This window comes from Pituophis catenifer, unplaced genomic scaffold (genome assembly GCF_029215685.1).
Source record: "Pituophis catenifer annectens isolate HBS135680 unplaced genomic scaffold, rPitCat1.0.hap2 SCAF_1, whole genome shotgun sequence".
In the NCBI taxonomy this organism is placed as follows: domain Eukaryota; kingdom Metazoa; phylum Chordata; class Lepidosauria; order Squamata; family Colubridae; genus Pituophis; species Pituophis catenifer.
The window spans coordinates 243,097,670-243,119,728 of NW_027256881.1; the positions used below are offsets into that span (position 1 = coordinate 243,097,670).

Here is a 22,059-nt window from a genome sequence, read left to right on the forward strand (position 1 = left end):
ATACAAAAAAATTAGACTGGCTTTTTTGAGCTTTTTCCTTATTTTATGTTGCAATGCAATGTCATGTTACATAATTTCATTCAGTTCATGAAAATGTAAGAAGTGACAATAGTTCTTTTTATGTTTTAAGGCTAATTTTATATTACAGACTCCCCTAGGATCTAAATATAGCATTGTTTCCCTCATGTAGATGTCGAAATGTTTACAAAATATTTCAGACTGAATTTCTGCATCAAGGATGAATAATTTCACATTTAGCCTTGAGTCCCAGCTAATTCTGTCCCTTGCTGGAAAACAAACACATCCAGGTGCTTTCCTCAGATCTTTCCCTAGCATTTTGAAGAAATCTCTCTCCAAAGTTTTCCTACCTTTCACCCAATGAAAAAGGGAGGAGGAGCCCATTTCCAGGGGTTACAAAAACTCTTCAGACCTTTGAAAATGTTTTCCCAAAAGGAGTGTTTTAAATCCTAGGGCCTCCTAGGATTCATCCAATTGTTACTTTGCCGTACTGAAGGTGAGGGAAGACAAGAACCAGCTACTCTTTAACCCGAATGGTTCTTTCCATATATCATCTGTAGATTCAGATTTTAGGAAAGACAACATCTGGCCTCTTCCTTCTGACACTATGAAGTCCCCGGGATGTGACTAAAGGGACAGTGTTTTCTTTGCCCTCTCTTTTTCGGTATATATTTGGTTCTACCTATACTTCTAAAAGGTGCTTTGGATTGAAAATAATGTGATAAAATTATTCAGGATTCTTTGAGCCTTCCAGAGAATTTGGGGGAACCTCTTAAAGTAGCAATAAGTATTATTAAAGAGAAAGGCAAAGAGGAGTGCTTGAACATTGACAAGTTGCTGGACAGAGAGTGAGGCAGGAAACACTTCTGGGTTGAAGAGCTCCAACCCAAAAGTGGAAGTGGAGAAATTGCACTGAATGGCTGAAATGGACTCTTCCTAGCAGCTTTGGTTCAGATGCATAAAAATCTTACAAGAATTTGTAAGTGCATCATCATAACCACTGATTGAGTTAAACCAAGTCACCCAGCCCTATTTCTTAAAGGCATCTTTCCTATATCCTCTTCCAGGCCACACCCATTGTCTATAAGTGAACTTTGCCATTAAAATGAAATTTTCTGTGAGTCAACAAATCATGCTTTTGTCTGAAAAAAATGAAGTAAAATGCTAGTGTTATGTTGTGAACTTAGGGAACTTTCATTTTGTGCTTGTATGTGCAATACACTGTACCCTGTAAATTGCTCATCTTGTGTAATCATCCAGGAAGTGAGTTACTGCCAGGGCATGAGTCAGATTGCAGCTATCTTGTTGATGTATTTGAATGAAGAGGATGCCTTTTGGGCCCTGGCACAACTGCTTACCAACCAGCGGCATGCAATGCATGGTAAGGTTTCAGTGGCAAACACCTTCATTTATTCGCTTGTTTTTTTATTGTGTTTTAAATGATCTCATATTTGGGTTCAGTCTGGTTGAAAGTCTAGATCCTTCCTTTTTATGTGCTTCTTGTAGTCTTCTTCATGTCTGCATTTATTACTGTTGAGTTTAAGCATGATGTACAAATAAGCTCTTCTTGGAGTCAATTAACCTTTGAACTTCAATGCTGTTTTGCAATTTCATAGTGCTGTAGTGCCAGTCAGAGGCTGTATTTTAAATATGAATACCAGAAGGGGATAGGGATTCTGATGTACACAAAACACCTTTTTCTCCACGCATCAGGCAAACTTCAAGAACGATTCCTGAGTTTGCCTGATGGAATGAAAAGTTGTTTTTTATGCATTAGGTAAATCCCTCCCAGGTTTCCATACTATCATCAATAAGTTAGGCAAGGTTGCTTTGACTGTGTATAATACAGAGGACAACTGTATACACAGATCTATGTACACATAAATTCCTGATCTTGTCCAAATGCAAAACTCACAAATGAAGATATAATATAAATATAAATATAAAAATGCATTTTCACAAACAGGCTAGAGTTCCTTGGAAGTCTTAGGAAATTCAAGTACTACTTATGCAATGATGTAAGACGCTCTGCTGTATTTCTTTAATACATTGTTAGTACTTTTGTTTCCTTTTTGCTAAAGGATTTTTCATTCCTGGGTTTCCAAAGTTGCAGAGATTCCAAGCTCACCACGAAGCAATCCTAAACAAGCTTTTCCCAAAGTTGAAGAAACACTTGGTAATGCTTTCTTTTGTCAAGGGAACAGCAGTAATATCAGGATGTGTTGGTTTCTGCCCATACATTTTTGAAATATTTTTTTTGTTTGCCATGCATTACTTTTTTTTTAGAGTTTTCATTGCATCAAATACCAGAAAAGGTGTCATCTCTAAATATCGTATTTTTTGGAGTATAAAATGCACTGGAGTATAAGTCACACTTTAATTTTGGGGGAGGAAAATGAGAAAAAAAGAATTCTACCTCTGCCTACAAGCATTTAAGGTGGTGCTGCTTTACGCTGCCCTCCTCCTCCTCCTGCAAGCGAGAGGTGCCTTAGAGACTCGGCTGGGAAAGAGGGCGCCGATTACTGAGAAGTTCTTTTCCGGAAAACTTATCGGGGTGCTCCTGCAATCCACAGGGACTACTCACTTTCCCCGAAGAGACCCTTGCATGCTCTGCAGGGGAGGGTTGGGGCACAGGAACGAGCCTCTTCAGGGTGGTCTGGGGAGGAATCTGCTGGGTGGCTTCGGTGAACAAGGCGGGCCCCATGGTTCGTGGCAGCTCAGGGCAGACAATGGCCACAATGACTTCACTCCCCAGCAATGTGAGGAGCTGCCGCCACTGCCTAAGCCCTCTCCGCGCCTGGGAGCCCCTAAAGCAAAACATCCCTCCTTTCAAGCCACCGCTACCTGTTGGCCCAATGCAATTTGCAGAGCCATGTTTCAGGTGGCAGCTGGTTGCCCTCTAATGTGCTTCGGGGAACCAGGGAGGAAAGCATTTTTAGGTGGCACACCGTGCTTTTGGATTCGGGGAGGAAAGCGCTTTGCATAGCATAGCAGGGAATGGGGGTGGTGGGGTTGATCGGTCGTTTGAAGGGGGGTGGGAAGATGCACAGTTTTAACTTTGCACATGCTATGGTCGGTGTTGGAGGAGGAGAGGCGGAAGAGCTGGGTGTGCTGATGGTCTGGTCCTCTGCCCCTCCCCTCAGGCTGCCCCGGATAAGATCTCCACCATCAAGCTGTTTTGAGGAGGTTGCAGACGGCTTTGTAGTATTCGCTAAGCCGGCTCTTCAGCTGCAGCACCCGGCACCTCTCCACCATGCAGTCCTTGCAGAGAGCTTTCACTGAGGAAAGGGAAGGACACCGGGAGGCTGAAAGGCAGTGGCAGGGCCCCCTCTTTGGCTGTTCGGCAAGAGGGGAGCTTCTGCCATCCCACTGCCCTAACCCTGTGGAGGAGGCCCAGCAAAGAGCTCCCACCCTGGGAAGGAAGGCAAAAGGCAATCTCCCTGAGCTTTTAGGGGCGGGCGCCACTTTTGCCAGTGTGGATTCCTGGGGTCGCACCTCGCCTCTCCAGAGGCAGCTCCGAAAACAGTGCTGGGGAAGTGCAACGGGGTGGGGGGTGGGGAGGAAACTGACAAATGTGGCAACACACCAGTGAGGTGCAACACCAATTTTGCGACAGTGTGAGAGATCACACCTTCTGCAGAGCTGGAAGGCTCCCTCCCTTCTCTGCAAGAGCATACTGTAAGCAGTTCCAACTGCCTGGTATTCCTTCGCCTTTCCTTCCTTGGTCCTCCCCCCCACCTCCAAAACAGAGGGGATCACACCAAGGAGGAAGCCAGGGCCAAAGCTGGCCTCATCCAGGAAAGCGCCCGCCCACACCTGTCAGACTGGGTCCTCCCCCATATCTCTTGTAGAAGTAGTCAGCCACATCCTCCGAGACCCGCTTGACGGTGGAGAATTTATCTGGGTGCATCTTCCCCCTCCCCTTCAAACGACCGATCAACCTCCCACCCCCATTCCTTGCTATGCTAGAACGTTTTGCTTTAGGGGCTCCCAGATGCAGAGAGGGCTTAGGTGGTGGCAGCAGCAGCAGCTCCTCACATTGCTGGGGAGTGAAGTCATTGTGGCCATTGTCTGCCCTGAGCTGCCAGCTGGGCAGCCAGAGGGAGGACCAGCCATGAACCGTGGGGCCTGGCTTGTTTGCCGAAGCCGCCAAGCAGATTTCTCCCTCCCAGACCACCCCGAAGAGGCTTGTTCCTCAGGCTGGGCCTGACCCAGATCCCTGGAAACGCCCGAAAATGCGATGCACGGAGGCCAAAAATGTCCAAAGGGTGGGGGCCAGCAGGTGGGCGGGGCTACATTCGGACTATAAGACGGACCCAGATTTTCACCCTCTTTTTTGGGATAAAAAGGTGCATCTTATACTCCGAAAAATACGGTATATTATTAGAAATATATTTGTAGCAGCAGGGATAAATTTGTAGCCTGAAAATCATACCACTTCTCCCAGGAGCTTCTTGCTCACTTGCCATCAACTGTGTGCTCATTAATCCTGTGCATGAGACAGACAAGGATCTCTTAACCCCCTTTGCCTTGTGGCAAATAGTCTGGAGAAATACATTCCGTGGCACTACCTCCTGATCCTTGTATCTGAGTTGTATCTCCAGGGATAGCAGTCTCCCCCACTCCCCCCCCCCATCCCTTTGAGAAAGGAGATCAAGATAAGTGGGTTTTTTAAATAATAATTAACAACCTCAATGTTCTTTAGGTAATACATGCAAAACACTCCATGACAAAGGATAAAATATACACTCTGCCACAATTACAAAGACATCTTGAATGAACCTCCTTAATATGCTCACAATTGTACTGAAAAAAAGAGCGAAAGGGAACTATAATAGTTATCCACTGAGAAAATAGATATGGAAGAGAATTCGAATGAGTAACCAGTGAAATAAAATGCTGCTTATTGCATGGTAGTTAGTTTAATTTAGGAAAGAAAACCACCAGTATCTATGAGGAGATGATCTTGAGAGCCGGAAAGCATGTGAATTACAGTTCACAGATCTCTAATTTGCTTGTCTTATAAAATGAGATTTTTTAAAAAATATGGTCTCTCTCTCTCTCTCTCTTTCTCTCTCTGTCTCTCCCTCCCTCCCTCCTTCCATTTTAGGATAAGGAGCAGATGTTGACAGGAATTTATACAACTAAGTGGTTCTTACAGTGCTTCATTGACCGGGTACGGGATTGGGGGAGCAAACATTTCAGATGCTTCCTCCAATGTCATTACAATACTAATTTACATTGTGTCTTTCTGCTTGTAATTATTTTCATTTGATATAGAATGATAATTTTATTAGTAAGGTATAAGAAACAGTAAAAAAACAAACTACATGCATTACAGTGATTAAAATAAACTAAGGGGTAAAGAAACCAAGGAAAAAAGAAAATTTCTATATAATATTAATGTAAAATTAATGCAATCTGTTATTTTAGTATTAAAATCTAGTCTAATTTCTGACTGATAAACAATTCCATATTATATGGGATTTCTGATTGGTCTGATTTGATTTTTAAGATTATATCCCCAGATGGAGACTACTGTTATTTACCTTCCCTTATTGAATTTTTATAAAAATATGTCACAAAATGAACTTGAGTTTTAGTCTTGAGTTTAGCTTGAAAACGTTATTTTGATGAGACCTGCTGCTCTATAGATACATTGTGGTTTGCATATTGCCAGTATGTCACACTTTTTATTTTTTAACACTACTCAGACTCCGTTTACGCTAACTCTGCGGCTGTGGGATATTTACATTCTGGAAGGAGAGCGGGTTCTTACAGCTATGGCATATACCATTCTCAAACTGCATAAAAGTAAGAAGTTGGTTTGATTATTCAATGTTGTTGTTTTTTTAAAAAAAAACACCACTTGATACAACATTTATAAAGGAGAAGCATCTTTTAAAGACAAGGCTGCTGCAGAAGTGTTCAGAAAACTCTGCTTTCATTGTCCCATATACAGGATGGCAGAGTTCGGATTTTATTTTGTTTGCCTGCATGACAACTGAAATCTACTCACGTGGGTCCTTGCTATTACAATAGAATTTTAGCAAAACTGGAATTGTTCTGGAGACAGTGTACTCTTGCTTCTCTTGGGCATTCCCCACCCCACAGGCCCTCCGGAGGCAGGAAACAGCCTGTTTCCCTACTTCTGGTGGGCCCAGAAAGCCCGAAAATCAGCTGGCAGGTGCGCACATGCACGCCAGAGCTGAGCTGACGTGCCCATTGATACGGCTAGGCGTGCCACCTGTGCCATAGGTTCACCATCACGGGTCTAGATAATCAGTAAAAATTATCAAATGGTCTCCACAAATGAATACAGTACACAATATACGTATAACAAAAAAAAAGTCTGCTTTAAGATTCACACACTTATTATTCCCATAGGTCAAGAGGCAACTTTGTATGGAAAACTAAATCTTCCTGAGGGGAGTTATAAAAGACAGGTTCAGCTTGTGCCTCTTTTTTGTTTATTGGTGGGCTTTGTGGGGGTTGAAGAAGCTAGAAAAGGGACAAATGCTAGATAGGCCTTTCTGACAAATTCCAGCGAGAGAAACCATCTTAATCTGATATTACAAAACAGAAGAATGAGTCTCATAGCATCTGAAACATTTGCAGTTTACTTTTTGAACTTCAGATTGGCAGCTTTCTATATCTAAAGGGCAGGCAAACCTCTCTTGGCATTGCAAATGTGATCACCTCTCCCTCTCAAAATCTTTTATTGCAGATCAAAACTTCTTGAGACAGACATAATTTATGCCTGTACTGTATTTTGTAAAAAAAAACAACATAAGTGTGGTCATACCCTCTAAATAAAACATAGAACTCCTAAACCAGAAATACAAATCCTGCCTACTTGTGCAACCCACCTATTCACTGTAGCCTCAGTTGCCTTTTTTTAAAACAAATGTATGACTTCCACCCGCCTGCCCCCCAGAAAGTTGCATATAACAGACCAGAATCCAGCCTATGTTCTTGTAAAGATAGATTAGAAAATTTCAGAAGTGAAAATAGGCCATTAGCCCAAGGATACTTGGACCTTGTGAAATAAAACATATACTAGTAATCAGTGTTTATATGTAGCCTTCCTATAACTGTGTATAACAAACGTATAATCCCAAATCTCTATTTTGTAAAACGTAACAGATCACTGCATACAGAATATTCCTGAGAGATGAAATCTAAAATCAAGATTTGTTTAACTCACACATTTTTGAATGCAAAATAGTCTTCTTTAAATCATGAAGATGTGCTTGGCCAAATTGCCTTGCAAGTACAGGTAGTCCTCAATTTACAACAGTTCGTCTAATAACTATTCGAAGTTATAGCAGCACTGAAAAAAGTGATTTATGACTGTTTTTCACACTTACAATTGTTACAGCATCCCCATGGCCACGTGATCAGAATTAAGATGCTTGACAACTGACTCACATTTATGACGGTTGCAGTATCCCAGAGTCACATGATCCTCTTTTGCACCCTTCTGACAAGCAAAGTCCATGGAGAAGCCAGATTCATTTAACAACCGTGTTACTAACTTAACAACTGCAGTAATTCACTTAACAACTGTGGCAAGAAAGGCCGTAAAATGGGGCAAAATTCACTTAACAACTGTAAGTCGAGGACTATCTGTAGTTGAACTTCACTGAAGATTGCATCAAGTTGCAGAATGTAGCTTTACTCCCCCTTGTGGTAGAACATTAGAATCATCCTGTATTTAATTGGAAATGCTGGTAATTCATGTAAAAGGATTTAATTGATATAAAGTTCACAGTCTTGAAGTTACACATCTGTACATTCTTGCCAGGATGGATGTGAAGACATTCATTTGATCACAAAGGCAGAAAATGAGTATATAAACAGATAATCATAAATTTACTTCATTTAAACAACATCTTTCACCTGTTGCACTGAGTAAGTCATTCAGTAGAAATTGTATCAGGATAATGGTAGCGTCTTTATCGAGCTGATGTTTCTGTTACCTGCTTAGAACGCTTGTTGAAAATGAGCCTCGAAGATCTGCGGGAATTTCTGCAAGAAAAAATTGCTGCTTCTCTGCAGTTTGAAGATGATATTGTAATTGAGCATTTACAAGCATCCATGGCAGAACTGCGTAAAATGAAATTTGATCTTCCACCTCCAGGTAAGTCAAAGTTGAACAATTGTGCTTTTTTTTTTTTAAAAAAAAGCATTGTTATGAATAGAAGGTTTGTTTGTATGTTTGTTTGTTTATTAATTTTATATTGCCGCTTATTCGTCCATGGCGATTCAAGGCGGCTTACAGAATATAAAAAACCACATTTAAAAAAAAGTAAAACTCATAAAAAATCAAATAAATTAATGTAATAAAATCACCCCTGATCCCCACCTCCCGCCCCAGCGACAGCCGATCACACGAGCCATTTAATGGGCTCCATCCCATTCTGGGTTCCCCAGGGCCGCTGGCAGAACCAGGTCTTCAGCACCTTCCGGAAGAGAATTAGGGTGGGGGCTGTTCTAATCTCTGGGGGAATGATGTTCCAGGGACTGGGAGCCACCACAGAGAAGGCCCTTCTTCTGAGTTTCACCAGGTGTGATCTCCCTCGGGGATGGGACCCGCAGCATTCCCTGCCTCCCCGCTCTAATGGGTCAAGTAGATGTGACCGGCAAGAGACGGTCCCTCAGATAACTTGGTCCTAAGCCATGAAGGGCTTTAAAGGTGGCAACCAGCACCTTGAATTGCACCCGGAAGCAAATTGGCAGCCAGTGCAGCTCCCGCAGGAGAAGTGATATATGGGCACACCGGGGACTGCACAAAAACGTTCAGACTGCTGCATTTTGCACCAACTGGAGCTTCCGGATGCTCTTCAAGGGCAGCTCCATATAGAGTGCATTGCAATAGTCAAGATAGGAAGTGACTAAGGCATGAGTGACTGTGAGTAGGGATTGCCTGTCCAAGAAAGGGCGTAACTGGCACACAACTTGCAGTTGCATGAAGGTCTTCCTGGCCGCAACCGTCATCTGCTCTTTGAGCAGGGGTCCCGGAGAACCCCCAGATTACATACAGGGCCTGTTTGGGGTGGTGCCACCCCATCCAAGACCAAAGATGGCAAGTCTCCCTGAGCCAACGAACCCCAACCCAGAGCCACTCAGTCTTGCCAGGGTTTAGTTTCAACCCATTGCTCCCCATCCAACCCCTAACAGCCTCCAGGCACTGCGAGAGGGAGGACACAGCATCACTTAACTCACCACGGGCTGAGATATACAGCTGAGTATCATTAGCATATTGATGATACCTCAGTCCATGGTGACGGATGATCTCACCCAGTGGCTTCATATAAATGTTGAACAGGAGTGGAGAGAGTACTGAGCCCTGTGGCACCACACATAGCAGTGGGCAAGAGCTGGATCTCTCCTATCAGCACTGACTGAGAGTGGCCGCAGAGGAAGGAAGTGAGCCAGGATAGCACAAGGCCTCCCACTCCCATCTCCCGAAGCCGCTCCAGGAGAATACCATGGTCAATGGTATCGAAAGCCGCCGAGAGGTCAAATAGAGCAAGGATGAATGCACTACCCCCATCCCACTCCTGCCAGAGATTATCCAAAAGTACAACCAATGCCGTTTCTGTCCCAAATCCAGGCCTGATTCCTGACTGGTAGGGGTCAAGATAATCCTCGAGATAATTAACAGGTTAATTCCTGTTAAGATAAATAGAGAGCAGCTTAACTTGCTTGAATGCCATGTCTAACAGAGCAGCATTCACAAAATTAGTTTAGCTGAGTAGGGAACTATGATCACAAGTACAGCATTCTTTCCTTCTTTTTTATTATAGTTTTTCAGAACAATAAAAGTGAATAAAATTAAAAGCCCTAAAAGAGCAAGGAAAAATAAATATATAGAAAATAAGAAAATGAAAAAAAGAAAACATAGAATTATGCTTCCACCCTTCTTTCTGTTGAGGTGTTGCCACCTTGTTCTTTTCCCTTCTTTCATTCTTTTTAATTTCTACATCCATAAATCAAAAATTCAGTCTTTTCTTCTTTCACCAAAAAATCCAGTTAAGGCTTCCAGTCTTTCTGAAAAGTCTGTATAGTTTTTTCCTTGACTAAACTGGTCAGCTTCATCATTTCCACAAGCTCCATCAATTTTTACAATCCAATCTTCTGTGGATATTCCATTATTTTTCCATCTTTGTGTCTGCAATAATCTTGTCGCACATACAATATGTTTCCCATATTTATTTTCTAGTTCCTTGTCCATAAAACCCAACAAAAATTCCAGTTTCATCAAAATATTAATCCACAATATCTTTTGCAACATTATGAATTTGCACTCAAAAATTCTTTGCTAAATACAGCACCTTTTCAAAAGCTACATTTTCACAATCCCCCTGTTGGAGGAAAACGAGAGCTGGATTTCTTACAGGTGGGATCATACTCAAGAGTGAAATACCTGTGTTCCATTTTGAAGATCCCAGGTTCAGAGCAGATGGAAACTTTAGTCTAAATTCTTGTGCTTCTTCTGCCAGTTAGGATATAGATTATACTAAACTATGTGGCTTAGTTTGTGAGTGGTTTCTTTTCCATTACAATTAAAACTGTCCAGGCCAAACACCATAAAACAGCAGTAATCAATAAAGAGAAAATTAAAAGTTAATGCTGAAGACAATTGCACTGAAAATCTACCTGTCAGAAATGGAAAAGAGCGTGAGCACTGACGGGACATTAGCATATATGCTTTCTTGGTGAGGTTTCCTTGTTGAGATTGATTGATTGACCTTCACACACTGTCTTGTGATTTACATATGCAGCTGCAGCTGGTCTGTGTGCAGGAAGAAACTATTCCAATTACCCTCTTGATTTGACATTTTTATTTTCTTCTTAATTTTCATACCCTCATTCAATTTTTTTTTATATCCAGTGATAAATATTTGTTCATGTTGTTCTCCATAATCATGTCAGATAAGTTTTAATAGCATGTTCTTTTTTTTTTCTGGGAACAGGGTATTCATAAAAACAACATAGCTGACAGTATTTATTCAAAATCCCATTGCCATACCTCAACAATATCTCTGAATGCCGTTATAAGTTGCTTAGATTGTTACGTCTCCAAAATTGAAAATATTTTGTTTATCCTACAAAAATACATTTATTTTTTAAAATTAATTTCAAAGTCTTAATATTCAAAATCATATTCCCACTTGTTCTGAACCCTTAATTCATTTAAAATTTTCTACAGCCAAAACCTTATTGTGTTTTTTGCTGTTTATTTTGAATTCTTAAAACTTATAAAAATATGATTTCATTCTCTTATATTAAGGATTAAGCACTCACCCAGTGTTTCCAGCGTTATGATTTTGAAGATGTCTAATTTCTTTAAAGGACTTAATAGGCAATTTCAAAAGGTGGTTAACAAAAAAAAAAAGTGCAAATTTAGAGTCCTTTGAAGGCTCCACTGTGGCTGGAGCAAGAATGGCAAATTCCCCCATCTCCCAGCTCTTCTATCTTGCAAATTCCTTGTGAGGAGCAACTGTAGGGAGAACATGAACAATGTCTTAGGCATTCAGTAAATTTGAGCCAGTCACTCCTTCTTAGCCCAACCTAATGTAATCTGTGTTGTGGGGAAAAATAGGAGGAGGAAGGAGTAATGAATATGTTGGTCACCTCGAGTTATTTATATAAAAATAATAATAAAAGCGAGATTTTAAAAAATTAAAAAAATCTTGCATCCTCTCCAAAGAGGGTTGAAGGAGCCAATCTACTTATCAGTTTCTTGTTCTTAGTCACACTCATCAGCTCTGCCATTTCTTCTCCAGGAGTCCTATGTATGATACCTTTTTAAGTGTTCAAGAAAACTTGAGACAATTTTCATATTCCTCTTCCTAATCCCAGTGGTTGTTGTCCCTAGAAAATTGCTAATGCTGCTTAATTTGCTTTTCATTACTTGAACAAAATAAAATCCAGGTCACTACATTTCATGTTTGTCCTTGGATTTAGACTAATGCATGTCTGTACCTTTGTACCTTTTTGTTGCAGCAAAATCTGAAGAATTCCCAAAAACACCCCTGGGGATGGAACTTTCTCTAAATCTACTCTCAATGAAATCCAGCATAGCCAATAATGGTCAGAAAACGGTTGTCAGTGACTTCAACAATGATAAAGATGTCATAATACAATCTTCTCCAGATAAAAATCCTCATTGCCTGAATGAAGGAATTGATAACTCAAATATGGCAATGCAGGAAAGAGCTTCTCCAGAGCACAATGGAACAGCCTTGCAGAACAAACTGGCGGATATGCATAACAATCCTTTCCAAAGACTTCCACCAAATGAAATCTTTGAAACTGAGGAGTACCAAAGGGAAGAAAGTGCTGATAAAATATCTTCAGTGGAGAATCCTATAATACTTGATAACATTCAGACAGTGGTGGGAGATCAACATGTGGCTTCAGACAGTGGGAAAGATAATTCATTAAAAAGCAGTAACTCTGAGAAGTGCAGCTTACAGGAAAACAAACACATTCCTTTAGATGACAGGGACCACATTATTCCCCCTGTGCTACAAGCTCAGACAACAAACAATTCTGCCTGGGAGTCTGACTTGCAGGGTCAACCCTTGGAAGCTGACCTGTCTATCAGCCACGACAGTACAACTTGGTTAACAAGATCGGAGTCACTGCATCACTTGGACTCAGCACCCTCTGTGCAAAATGCAGCTGCTCTTGAGCAAGAGAGCACAACCTGCTCCTCTGAAGATTTAGCATCTGAAGATGCTGCCTTGCTTAAAGATGATTTACAGCATCCCCCATGTATAGAGGCATCTTCTGCAGCAGGACATGGCCTCTTTATACCGCACGGCGTGCCAGGAAATCTAGTAGTACCATGTAGAGAGAGGACAGCTGCTGCTCTCTCTCCTCCCTTCCAAGATGGCCAGCGACGGCCTTCTAACGTATCTCAGTACGATAACCTGTCTGAAAATGAAGAGGAAGAAAAACAGGTGCCCGCTTCTAAGAAATTGGCAGATTCAATACCACAAACTGAACTCTGCACACCAGTATTAAAGTCTTCTATACCCAAGTCTGCCTCACTTGGGGAGATAGACAATCTCCAAAGGCAAACCGAAGAAGTGACAGATTTGGCAGAACTGCCAAAAATTGATGGCCAGCTCACCTCATTCCCCATGCTGCCACATTCCAAACAATTGTCTGGGGGAGGCAGCGTGCCGGTCCTTTCTGAGCCTGGCTGTGATGCCCTCTTGCTGCCTGGAAGCCTCCAAGCCCGGCCTACTTCGTCTCCTGTGTTGCAGGATCAGCACAGCCCCTTCAGAATTATTAAAACCACCACCCCTCTTCATTTGGCTTACGCCACGGAGCAAGACTGCTTGAGCAAAAAGCAAGTGGCTCTCCCTTTGCCAGAAACCAGCCACTGTCATACAGCAGATGGCAAAAAATACAACTTTGTCCCTGGGGAAGCTGAGGTAGCCGGTGATTGTGTTCAGAAGTTGAAAAATGTTCTAGGTGGTTCACCTGCATTTCAGAAACCAAAAGTACCACCCAAGATTTTCAAAGCACATTCAGAGAATACGTTCTCTTCAAGCTGTTCCCCCATGGGGCAGATGTCTAAATCAGTCACATTCTAGAATTACCGAGAAAGCAGAAATTTGGGTCACATAATGTTTTCCATAAGAGTTTGGAAAGGAAGGCAGCCTGAAGCAAAATTAGGAAGGTGATCACTTCGTTCATCAAAATGTATTCAGGAATTCAGGTTAAAGTTCACAGGCCAGGCTAGGCTGGCAGCTAAAGGCTGCAGAGAGCTTCTGACAAGATTTGGGGTGTTTTCCAAAGTATTTGAATTATATGTCTCATTATTTCCTCGCTAGGTAAACTTTTTTAACAGATTTAACTTTCTAAAAACATCAGTGTTTCCAAACCCTTGTAGCTGACAAATGAAAGATAATTCAGAAGAGCAGCGAGTCCAAATGGAGTTACTTTAGGAAGAAGAAACCAGTCAGTTCCAAATTTGGGCCAGTAATACTCCCCCCCCCCAGTAGCAATAGTAATGTTGTTTTTGTTTCAATTTAGTACTGTAGCTAATATACTATTACATATGAGCCTGTGCATACTGTATATGCCAGGGAAGTTAATTTTCATAGCATCTATGCATATCAAGCACACATCATATGTGTGTCCTTTCACTGAAATCAGACAATTTGACATGCCTTTTTAAAGCTTTGTTTCCTCTCGTTCCACCATACCTCCTTGTGTACAGTGATGACATTTATTAAAGAGGAAGGAGATCTCCAGCACTCCGTTCAGTTGAACTTTTCAATATGTTACAGACACATGTGTAGCTTCAGAGAGAATCCAGATAGTGAGGTAGATGGTTTGCAATATGCTATCCAGTGTTTTAAGTTTGCTCAATTCTCAACTTGTTTATGAGCATGGATCCTCTAAGGTAGGGGTCTCCAACCTTGGCAACTTTAAGACTTATGGACTTCAATCCCAGAATTCAGCTTTGCTGGCTGAGGAATTCTGGGAGTTGAAGTCCACAAGTTGCCAAGGTAGGAGACCCCTGCTCTAAGGATCCATAACAGGAAGTATTAGTTTGGAATGCAAGAAGTGTTCTGATTGCACTACAATGCAACTTTCACATCCTAAGGAAGTTGTGACATTTTACTTGCCCTCATGCCATTGCCATCCCTTTGGAAATACTCTTTTACTTTAGGTGAGTATTGTGTTGATTAATAAACAGTTCTTGCCCTGATATTAGAAGAAGAAAAATATTGGTAGCTAAGACAGTTCCTCAAAGTGGTCTTTGATCAAGTTTATAACTTTCCTAGCTGCTACACAGTTGTGAAAGTAATACATCTCCGTTTCTCTGGGATGCAGTTCCAAATGGAACTACATCCTGGAGAAACAGAGATGCATTATTTTCACAAGGGTAAAGATTCAAAGCTTTTATTTGACCTAATCCAGTTGAGATTTTCCTCAGAGCATGCAAAATTCATGGCTGCATTGGTAGCCGTTAAATTTAACAGAAGCAAAAGATGGGATTCTCTTTGTTTTTGTTTATTTCCCTTTGATGAGAAATATTTTGTACTCCGGGTTTTCAGTTTTCCTATAATTATGCTTCCTTTTGTTTTTAATAAGGTGTGATAACACATTCAGACTATTGTAATTCTGCAGTGCATGCTTTTTTTTTTTTTTTTACATCAGTTACGTTTTGCAGCATCAGATGCACATTAAATACCTTCATGCCTTAAATCTGTGACGCACGTTTCCCACTGCAAGAATAACTAATGGACAATTCAAGGAATTCTAATAAGCAAGGTGTAGTGTTACTTTAAGATGCCAAGAAAGGGAGCCTAGTGTTTATTGTAAAGAGAGGTGGCAATTCCATGCCCATCCAGATTCTGGGCTCCAATTTGCATGTCCTTAGGTTTCGGATGATGGGAAATGTACTTCAAGAACATGTAAAGAGTACAATGTTATCTAGGGGAAGGAGCAGACCTTCCTCCATTTGAGCTTGGACAATTGAATATTTTTAATTTATGCATATATTTTATCTTGTGTTCTGCCCTATCCTGCCCTATCTTGTGTTCTGCCCTACCCAGGCAGCACCAGACTAGAAAATGTTCTTTGCTGAGGTTATTTTTTCTTTTTGGTTTTTTAGTTGTTGCTTTTTTTTTTTAGCTTAGCTGATGTCCAAGTTAAAGAAATGTTGGTCTAGATTTCCCAACGGGCTCAAATGTCACACTCGTAACCTGATGCCCAATTTCTGGAACAGGATGAGGTTTAGAATTGCAGAAAGGGCAAGTTGCATTCCTCTGTGTAGAAGACACCCAAGTGTCTTCTTTTAAAGCAGCAACGCCCATTTGGTTGGGCCTTTTCCCTTATGCTGTTCTGTGTCTGTCTGTCTGTTGCAGAAGGAGAGGAGATGCACCTCAGTACTTCATATCTGGCAATCGAGCAATTCACTTCTGTCACCCTTTGCTTGCCAGCTGCCTTGGTGGCCTCTCACTTTTGTCCATAAGCAAATTTTATACCAGAGAAACACAGGAAGGTAGCTTTGCATTCTGGACCTTTTTCACTTGCTCCCAAATAGAAACTGATTACCTTTTTCAGCCCCAGACTGGTGGAGATTCACTTTTAAGGGCCTTCTTATGGCCCTTCAGTTGCTATAGTCTCCTAATTTTCTTCCCACAGACATAGGAGAAGGACATTGGCGCCACTCCCCACTGTACTTGAGCAAGACTGTTGCTGAATTGTGGGGCCAGGGGCAAAGCTTGCGTCTCCAGTAGAGAGGCATCTGATAGGAAATTGTGCTGTTTAAAAAACAAAACTGCCCATCACCATCCATATCACAGGCCTTATTCAACATATAGCTGCAATGTTAACACACTTCCCATTCTGCATAGTTGCCTTAGTACTGGCTGACTCATTGGCTAATTAGAGCTATATTTTCCCAAGTACAAAAAGGAGTATTTAATGGTCAGAAAAATCAGCTCTTCTCCAAATGCTACTTCATAGGAAAATATTGATGTCCTTCAGAACACAAAAACAAAAGCTTCCACATATTTCTGGCTGGATGTCTTTTGTTTTTGAGGGTTTTTTTTTTGTTTGTTTGTTTTTGTTTGCAAAAGAGACCAAAGACTTGAAACTCCAGGGTGAAGCACCCTACTAAAATGTTGAACTGTAGCTGAAAGAGATCCAGAAGCTCCTATTCTTTGAAAGCATGGACTATGACCGGAAGACAAATAATCTGCTTATGTACCTCCAAAAGATAAAGCATTTTTTGATTGAGTAGTCTCTTTGAAGCCAATCCAGATGCCAAAACAATTTACCCACAAAATTTAATTTCATCAGCATGTCTTTTAAGTGGAATAAAGTCCAAGAAAGGAACATCCTTATTCTCAAGGCATTAATGTATCCTCTTTAATATTAGGGAAGACAATACTTTGAATCCAGAGAACAACACACATACACACAAACCTATTTGGCCATGCAGAGGTTAATCTTGTGTAATAGTATTAATCTTGTGTAAAGTTACAGAAGAAAATTTGTTTCCTAAATGAAAGTAGTTACTGCCTAGAGGATGAGACAGGTTACTCATCCATGTGCATATTATTTAAAATTGTACCTGTCTTATTTATGTTAGCAATTCAAATATAGCTTTACATGTAGGCATGTATCACGCTGCATACTGTATTATGAAAAGATATTCATATGATTACAGTTGAGATATTCATATGATTACAGTTTAAAATCTGAATAAACTATAGTTTTAGATGTGCTTTAAGATGTAGCTTTTTTAGTAGTGCAGCCACCAAAGTAGAACTGGAAGCTAGTGCTTAAGGCTTCCCAGTATAATTTCTGGGCCAAAAATTTCCTTTCTATGAATGAAATGGAAATCTGAAGTGTTTTGGAAATCAAGAGTAATGCCTAGTTATTTTCTAAATCCTCAGAATGCCCATTCCATTTATTGCTCTTTCATCTCCTCTTCTTCCTCCTTCTCATTTCTCCATTTGTTTCAAAGATAATTTGAAAGCAGTCTTTGCAAAAGGGGAAAAAAAGCATTACTGGACCTAATGCCATGTTTATGTCACTTTAAACCAACAAGCATGTCCCACGAGAACAACATTGGAACCGTATCCAAAGCTGGGGTGATATTCCAAGTGATATGAGGGGAGCAGTCGAACTTCGTAGTTTTCGAACCATCTTTTAACTTGTGGGTTACAGGATAGAGCAAATCTTGAAAGTGTTTCACCACAACACAGTCAAACATCCCAGGGAAATGTTCAGTAAATCTCAAGTGTGCTCTTGTGCTAAGGAATTCAGCTGGAGTGCCTAAGACTGAGGATTAAACACTCTGATTAGGATGTTAAGAACCAACCCAGGCACTCCAGTGAGATCACAAGGTTTAATATGCAGGTCCTACTTTAGGGATTTTCATTGCTAGAGGCTAGTTGGGATAGAAAAGGTATTCTGGCAGCATAAAAGATGTGGAAGCCTTTTACTTCCGTAATATCCTTCCACAAACTAGGTTACTATATTAAAGGAGTTTCATGGATTTCTGTCTAGACTTCAGTAATGCCTGGTTTGGTTTGGATCAGAATAATCCTGTTGAGGTTTGGATTTGATGCTGTTATCCCCCAGGCTATTACACTATTAAGATGGGGAAGGCATCATCTCCACTTTGAGGAGGTGTAGCAAGCTCTTGGAGCAAAGCCAGCTGAGCTCCTGCATGGAAGCAAGCTTTGACCAGTTCTAGAACTAAATGTTCCTTAGTAGGAGAAACAGTATTCCTTCAGAAACTCAGGAAAACATCAGGGAATCCCCGATTCCCTAAGTAGAGCTAAGATGTATTTCATTTTAAAATCTAATGTTATCTTGACGGACCAGCTCCAACTTTTGGATCAGAATAGCGCAGGCACGAGGCAGGGATTCAGCTCTGGATTCTGGATACTTTCCCACTGCTGAAAGTTGGAACACCCTGTGGTTCAGTAGATGGCCCCATTTGGGCTCTTTGAGAGTCTGCTGCCACCGTCGCCCTAAAATGTCCCACGTTAACAGCTACTCTTGACACCTCAGAGAGCTTCCTTGGTAATTCTGTGTGATGTAGTCTTCCTGTCATTCTCTTTTATGTCTGTGCTTGGGGGAAGATAAAGCAAAAATATTTTTAAAAAAATCCGAAAGGATTGTACAGGATGTTGAAGAGCTGTGTTTTACATGGTTGTAATAACAGTCAGACTTTGGAACAAATTGCTGCGTGTGGATTCTTTACTTGCTCTCTGGGAATGTTTGGCAAGTTGCCAGTCTGTCCCCTGGTATGCTCAGTTTTCGGGCAAAGGTGAGCTAAACTATTTTGCCAGATGCCATCGCCGGAGGGATGGCAGTCCAAGTGTGATCCGTTCCTGCTCATCTTGTGGGTTTGGTTTAACAAGAGTTTGGGTTGTGACAATTTAGCCATGGGACAATCCACTATAACCACACTGTAGACAAACTGACACTTCAAGGAAAGATTGGAAACTGTTGGAACATTGCTTGCAGGTATAGTTGTGTTTAAACATTTTCTTGGAAATCGTAAAATGAAACGTTTGTCAGCACAATGTTCATGTTTCCAGGTTTATTCTGTAGTAAGATAATAGTTCGACTGTGACACTTTCTGCAAAGGCCAGAGTTGTATCATTCATGTGACAACTGCAAAATTCCCAGTCTTCTCATTGAATGGCAGCAAAATCTTTGCTTTCTTCCTCACCAGATGGGGAACCATAAACGATAATGTTGATTTCCAACTAGAAACTCGGGTTTCACTACCAAGTTCAGCCTAAACTCAGTCAGCCACAGCAGCAGGAAAGCCACCTGACAAATATATGACAAAAATGATGAATTCCACTCTTAAATGCACAGCTCTGTGAGAAAGAACAGAAACCTGATCAGGATACTTCATGGAATATTTTTAGATAATTGTCTGTTGGTGGGCAATAATGGTTGTACATTTCCATGGGCAGGTTCCCCAGCTTGAAAACGTTTTGAGACCCCTGTATAATACAGCTGCCATGTAAAAGTTAGTCTGAAATCCTTTCCATGCAATACGTTTTACAATTGTATGCAAATGTTTAGGTACCTGGGATCATTTTTTTTTTCAATAAATCTCTAAGTGAACAGAAGCTAATCCAATCCCTGGATGTTGCAGTGGTAAATCTACTTTTCTGCCAACTTGGTCTATTAGCCATATTCAGGATCAAGGCACCACCTTGATCCCACTTCACCTCTTTTTGACAGAAATAAATTTTCCAGCATTTCCTGTAGCCAGCTAAAAGCCTCTCTAATTTTCCTCCACTCTTCTAGCTCAGAAATATTTTTGGGTTTCCTTCCATTGACTGAATGCTTGAGATCTGCCCACAGGTTTTCAATAAAATTCAAGTCTGGGAGCTGCGAAAGCCATTGTAATACTTTCCTCTCTGTTTCCTGCCAGTATTTTATGGTCTGCTGGAGCTGTGCGTTTCAAACCATTGTTTGGGAATCTGCATACAATTGCACACTCAACATGTATAGTTTGGCTTAATGCTGCTTCTATTCTTGTCGGCAACTTTTTGTGGGCACAGACATAAATGGCAGAGTATGGTATGTAAACAGGTGCCTAGAGTGGCTATAATGTATACAAATTCCTCTAAAAATGCCAGGTTTTTGAAATGGGGAAAAAAAATCAGACCAAGATAAATCACTTCAGATGTTTCTCCACCTTTTAAAGTAAACTGTATAACTCAATTGAAACTCAAATCTTTTAGGGAGGGAAATAAAGCATTGCATAAGTGTGGGCACCCCCTTATAAGCAGAGATGTACCTGTGTTCAGAATTAACCAATCACATTCCAAACTGATGTTAAAAATAGTAGTACGCACCTGCCATCAATTAAAATGACTGATCAAGCCCATCAAAGGGATCTCATTGGAAGGTATCAGTTAGGAAAAAGGAACAAAAAAATCTCCAAGGCTTTGAATATACCACGGAACACAGCGAAGAGAGTTATCAACAAGGCGGGAGACTATGGCACAGCAGTGACATTACCAAGAACTGGATGTCCCTCCAAAACTGATTTAAAAATACAAGAAGAATACAAGAAGTCCTTGAGGCTGCCAAGAGACCTATAGCAATATTAGAACTGCAGGAATTTCTGGCAAGTACTGGTTGTCTACTACATGTGACAACATTCTCAGTACTCTTCATATGTCTAGGCTTGGGGTATGGTGGCAAGATGGAAGCCTTTTCTTGCAAAGAAAAAAAAAAAATCCGAGCTTGGCTATGTTTTGCAAAAACCTGCATCAAGGATGACAAAAATCATGTGAGAAAATGTGCTCTAGTCTGATGCAGTTGGATTTTCTGGCCATGATTCCAAAACCTATATTTGGTGTAAAAACAACACTTGCACATCATCAAAAGTATACCATCCCCACAGTGAAGCATAGTGATGGCAGTATTATGCCTTGGGCTGCTTTTCTTCAGCTGGAAACGGGGCCTTGGTCAAGGTGGAGGGAATTATGAATAGTTCCAAATATCAATCAGTTTTGACACAAAATTGTCAAAGGCCTGAAGACACACATCTTCAGGCCTCTGCAGAAGATGAAGATGAATTATACACTTCAAGACGACAAACGACCAAATGCATGCCTCCAAATCAAAAGAATAACTTTACCAGAAGATCGAAATTTTGGAATGGCTCAGTCAGAGCCCAGACCTGAATCCAATTGAAAATCTGACATGAAGAAGGCTTGTGCACAGGAAATGCTCTCGTAATCTGATAGATTGGGAGCGCTTTTGCAAGGAAGAATGGTCGAAGATTCCCAAGGCAAGATGTGCCATGTTGATAGGTTCTTACCAGGGGTGGGTTCTACTTACCTTTACTGACGGTTCGTAGTGGGGCCGCGCGCAAGCTTATTTTGGTGACATTGGGGTCGGTGGACGGAGACTCCCATTGGTTTTACTACCGGTTCTATAGAACCAGTGCGAACCGGGGGTAACCCACCACTGGCTCTTACCCAAAAGACTAAATGCTGTCAATAAAATCAAAAGGTGTTGCAATAAAGTTATTAGTTTAAGGGTGTGCATCTTCATGCAACCAAATTAAACTTTTTATTATTTTTCCCCCTAAAATATTTGTTGTTCAATTTAATTGTACATTATGTTATATTAAAAGTGGGGGAAATGTGATTTATCTTGGTCTGATTTTTTTTTACATCTCAAAACATGGCATTTTAATAACAATGGGTAGACTTTTTATATCCACTGAACTTGCTGTGTAAAATCACAACTATATCGATACATGGCCTTAACTTACAGAAGATAAAAATGAGGGCAAGTTTAGCAAAAACATATTTAAAAAGAACAAGCTACTTCCTGAAACTACAGAGAGTAGAAGTTAAAATGTAGAAAAGTAACATGAGCCTATGTTAGGGAGAAAAACCTTGATAAAGTCAATTTCCCAGTTAAATACTTGCTGCTTCATTCAGCTGTAAATATCTCAAATTTCATATATTTTTGAAAGATAAGATTCATGTTTTT

General features: G+C 40.8%; 1 protein-coding gene across 2 annotated transcripts in view; it reads left to right on the forward strand.

Moving 5' to 3' along the window:
* The window catches only part of LOC139308744 (USP6 N-terminal-like protein), a 92,350-nt gene extending 75,159 nt beyond the window's left edge, over positions 1-17,191 (forward strand). For both annotated transcript variants that reach the window (XM_070932556.1, XM_070932548.1), the window contains exons 10-15: positions 1,279-1,399; positions 2,100-2,194; positions 5,129-5,194; positions 5,733-5,832; positions 8,009-8,161; positions 12,034-17,191. In XM_070932556.1, the coding sequence (XP_070788657.1) occupies positions 1,279-1,399; positions 2,100-2,194; positions 5,129-5,194; positions 5,733-5,832; positions 8,009-8,161; positions 12,034-13,637 (2,139 nt within the window). In that variant the 3' untranslated portion in view covers positions 13,638-17,191. The remainder of the gene's footprint in view (positions 1-1,278; positions 1,400-2,099; positions 2,195-5,128; positions 5,195-5,732; positions 5,833-8,008; positions 8,162-12,033) is intronic.
* The last annotated feature ends 4,868 nt before the right edge of the window (positions 17,192-22,059 follow it).